At 37.2% G+C, this 4,161-nt stretch overlaps 1 protein-coding gene across 1 annotated transcript; it reads right to left on the reverse strand.

The window, feature by feature from the left end:
- Positions 1-446: 446 nt before the first annotated feature.
- LOC118049889 (BTB/POZ domain-containing protein At5g48800) lies at positions 447-3,427 on the reverse strand. The gene is made up of 4 exons (XM_035060049.2): positions 3,001-3,427; positions 2,559-2,625; positions 1,241-2,407; positions 447-1,143 (listed from the first exon to the last, which is right to left on the reverse strand). Exons 1-4 carry the CDS (start codon positions 3,063-3,065, stop codon positions 610-612), a joined length of 1,833 nt encoding a protein of 610 aa, XP_034915940.1. The 5' UTR covers positions 3,066-3,427; the 3' UTR covers positions 447-609.
- Between the last annotated feature and the right edge of the window lie 734 nt (positions 3,428-4,161).

Consider the following 4,161-nt stretch of genomic DNA (forward strand, 5'->3'; position numbering starts at 1 on the left):
GAGGAGCAGCGTAGAGCAGTCCATGCAACCAGAGCAGAAGTTTCAAGCAATCGTTTCTGCAGCTCCAGAAATTTTTGTGCATTTTACAAACCTCGTTTCAACATAACCAGATTTTTCCTTTTCCTTTCCTGAACACGTGACATCTATGCTTAAGATGTTTTTCTACCCACCTGTTGGTTCTTCATATCCACTGAAAGTCAAGTCAATCCACATGCATGAAGTTTCTATGCAAAATTTGTGCCATTCTACCATGTCAACCGAGTACAATGCAGTATTGTTAAACCCAACCTGGCCCGGCCGGTCAACCCGGTGATCCGCCAACCCGAGTTTCATAGTAATGTCTCATATCCCATATAAATTTATAAAACTTTTATACATATATGAGATTTCAAATAACATCATACAAAACATATCGAATAACATCAAAGTTGTACTCTCCAAAACCATAACTCGCAAACAAGAACAACTATTCTTTCTATCTCAAAGCATCAGAAACCCTATACAAGGTAGCCCGAAAAGGGAAAATTTATAAAAAATAAGTAAAAAGGTCAACAAGATCATGCCTTGTGGTTACTTAACAAGTACAGAAGAAAGAATAGCTTGAATTACCTAATCAGTGCTGGCACATGTTCTCTCAATCACTCTAGAATCTGTTCTGTGGGAATTTTTTGATGGAGAACTTGATCCCCTTGAAGAACTATGCCCAAAGATACTAAGCTTACCAATTTTCTTTGAGAAAGAACTCATGAATTTACGAGAATGAGACTTTTGCATATCTCTCTTCATACAAACATGTTCTTTCTCTAGATCATTTAATCTCATCCGCAACCGAGCTAGCTCAAGTTTTAGCTCTCGGTTTTCTCTCCTCAGTGATGCATAGTTGTCTCGCGGAGACATTGCTGCACTGAGTGCACCACTGCTAATTCGCCATGAATTGTGCATTGGCTTGTGGTCATCATCAGCATAAGAGCAGCACAGTGTATTTCTGAGCCTTATTTGCTCAAAATAGAGCACTTGAACTATAGCTTGAAGGGGCAGCCGTTCATTTTGTGCAGCGTGTGCTCCAGCTTCTTGCGAGAGCTTTTGGAAATCAATCAGTTTGCAGAGCTTCTTCCTGTCTGAGTCTGATAAACCCTGATGAGCCTGGATGTCATTGCAAAATAATCAAAGAAACTTTAGAAAACAAAGCTTTTCTCCTGGATATCGAAAAATGCAAAGGGAAAATATTAGTAGAACATACTTTTAGGTAAATATCAATTGCCCGGTATAGTCCATCATGAACTGTTCGTGCATGTGTTGGTAAAGTCTCTGCAATGACCATGAACTTGGAAAGCTTGAGATTTGCATCAGGAGCGATCTCAGCAAGATAATTGTCAACCAGTTTTGCCACTTTAAATAAAGCAGTTTGAGATGGTGAGTGAGGACTATCAGATTCAAAAACCGAAGCATCTTCCATATCATCTTCACTGTCATCTTGCTGTGAGAAATTAACCAAGATTCTCTGGACCGTGTCGACATCAAATAAGGTATCACCTGCATGCCTGAACGACGGGATCAAAAGATCATCAAGAGTGGCAACATCCAACTGGGAACCAATCCGCCTCTCTAGGTCGAGCCTACAAGCAATTGTGCAATCAAGCATCACAGCACTTCGCAAGAGACCAAAAAGAAAAGTTATAGGAACAGCAAGTTTCTCAACAGGCAGAAGGTTAACAATTGTCTCAACCACAAGTCTTTCATGCCCAGTTGATATCAGATCAACTTTTGTCTGGCTAGATGGATTCCATAAACTGGATTTCTTTGTCAACTCCTTCTGAGCATAGTTCACCAGTGATGCACCAATACTCTCAGGACGGACACCACGGCACTTCATGGCCGTCATGACCCTTTGATATAAGTCTATGCGAAGAACAGACAGATCTTCTATCCACCAGTCCCCTTCTCTTTTTGCTTGCTTGTTCATGTGAAGCCTCCCTGAGCTGCTATACTCCAAGCGTGAGAAACTTGAGGCAATTTGTTCAGCACAGGCCTTTGAGGCAATGGCATCTATGCATCGGCTAACTATTCTAAGCTCATCAGCAAGAGGGATTAGGTTCTCGCATTGTTGCAAAACTTCAACACACATTTCAAGATTCTTATAAACAATGCTCTCAAGATACTCCTCTGCCCGAGAACCAAGATTGTCTTTGGAGAAGTCTTCAGTCATTTCAAGGTATTCAGAGACACAGCACAACTGAGCAACATTTGAAGATGTAATTTCAAAGTTAATGCCATAACAGAATTTTGCAGCCAACTCAAACGCCTCTGCTCCTCCTGGTAGATTAAGCAGCTCCACCCTTGAGATATCAGCATCTCTATGTTCTGCAACCAACTTTCTGATTCGTCCACTTCGAGAAACTAAAGGGAACTGCATTTTTCAAAAAAGATCATAAAGAATCTGTCAAAACCATAATGCTAATCTCATAAATGTGCAGAGAAAAGACGTGCATACACGTACGATTCAATTCCTCTTCAAGATGAAAGGGTAACAACTCTAGTATAAATCTACAAGAACTTACCTTGTGTAATGCGAATGTCCCTCCGCTCACTTCTATGGTGATATCGCTAGGAACATCCCGAAAAATCCTACCAAAGAAAAGATAACAGCCAATTGCTTACAAAAGGAACAACAACAACAACTATTCTGAAATATAACAAGAGAGGTTCCAAATTGAATCCTTATTTTATATGCAGAGTGCAGACACCACCCAGCAAGCAGATGACACAAAACATAAAGGATGAACCTTTACTGTTCAAACAAGTAGTAGTAAAGAGTCACACGAACAAGGATCGATTGAGATAAAATAACAGAGCACATACAAGCTCAACATTCATTGTGCTGGTAAAAAAAATGATCAGAACAACAAGAGAAGGACACCATAGACAGTGCACACAAACAAAAAACTAAATAAGTTGAAGTGAATCCGAACATGGGAGAATAAGCTCTTGTCGAGAACAAACCATTCACTGTATTTCTGCCTGGAACACTTGGCCAAAGACAGTTGTTGCTGCTGATGTTTGTCCATGGAACGAGACAGAAAGGAAGAGAAACCAAAGTAAAGAGAGAAAATCAAGTGTCAGGAAAGAAAAGAAATGAAAATATTGACGGTGGGGTTAAAGGAAAGGAGCAAGGAAAGAGGAAGAGACAGAGACAAAACAGTTGGAAATATTGCTGTTGCCGAACCTCTTCTTTGGCCATTTTTGTCAAAACATGGCTACTGTCCAAACCCACTGGGACCTCCCTTCACTCCCACAACTTGTGGGTCATCATCATCTCTTTCCTTTTCATTTTTACTCTCTGCCTTTTCCTTTGCTTTGACAACAATTACTAACAAGCTCTTTTGAAGTTAAATTAGCTAGGGTTAATGCTGATTTTCTGTACCTAATTAGCTAAGAAAAGGAGCTTTGTTACTTTCTTGCGTGATAAAGAGAGAATAAAAGGCGGGAACAAAAGGGCTGTCATCTGTGTACAATTTAGATTCTCCCTTTTTCTTTTAACTCTTTTCTTTCTGTCCTCACTCTTCTTTGATGTTTAACAGTCTTTTTGTCCCCTTTTTAACTTCATTTTTTTTCTTTTATTAATGGATTTGTAAGTAAACTTTCATCATCATGCAATTTCCTCTTTTTTTTTTCACTTGTTCCGAGACAAAATTAACAGAAACAATAAAAACAAAAAGGAGTATTTTCTATTTAAAAACACAGTAATTTACTTTAATTCTAGAGATATATTTATATTATGTTTTTGTTTTCATTATTCTAACTAAACATATTTTTGTTCTTTTGTATATATTCATTTTGTTTAATTCGATAAACTTTGAAGACTCATTTTTTTTAGAGTTTTTAGAGATTTTCATTTTTTTAATTATGCAAGTGTCATTAAAAAAATAGAATTTCAAGGTTAATAATAAATCATATTTTATTAAAAATTAAATTAATGTTAAAAGTATAATTCTTAAACACAAAATTCTATAAATTGAATATATGACAAAATATAGTCTATTGTTTCAAGCTTCTCAGCCAAATGAATTTATTTTACTAATTGGAATCTATTCAGTGTGAATTTGGTACTATGGTAGTTTTTATATTAATTATTTAAAAAATATGTATTTAAGAAAACTTGTT

This window comes from Populus alba, chromosome 2 (genome assembly GCF_005239225.2).
Source record: "Populus alba chromosome 2, ASM523922v2, whole genome shotgun sequence".
Taxonomy (NCBI): domain Eukaryota; kingdom Viridiplantae; phylum Streptophyta; class Magnoliopsida; order Malpighiales; family Salicaceae; genus Populus; species Populus alba.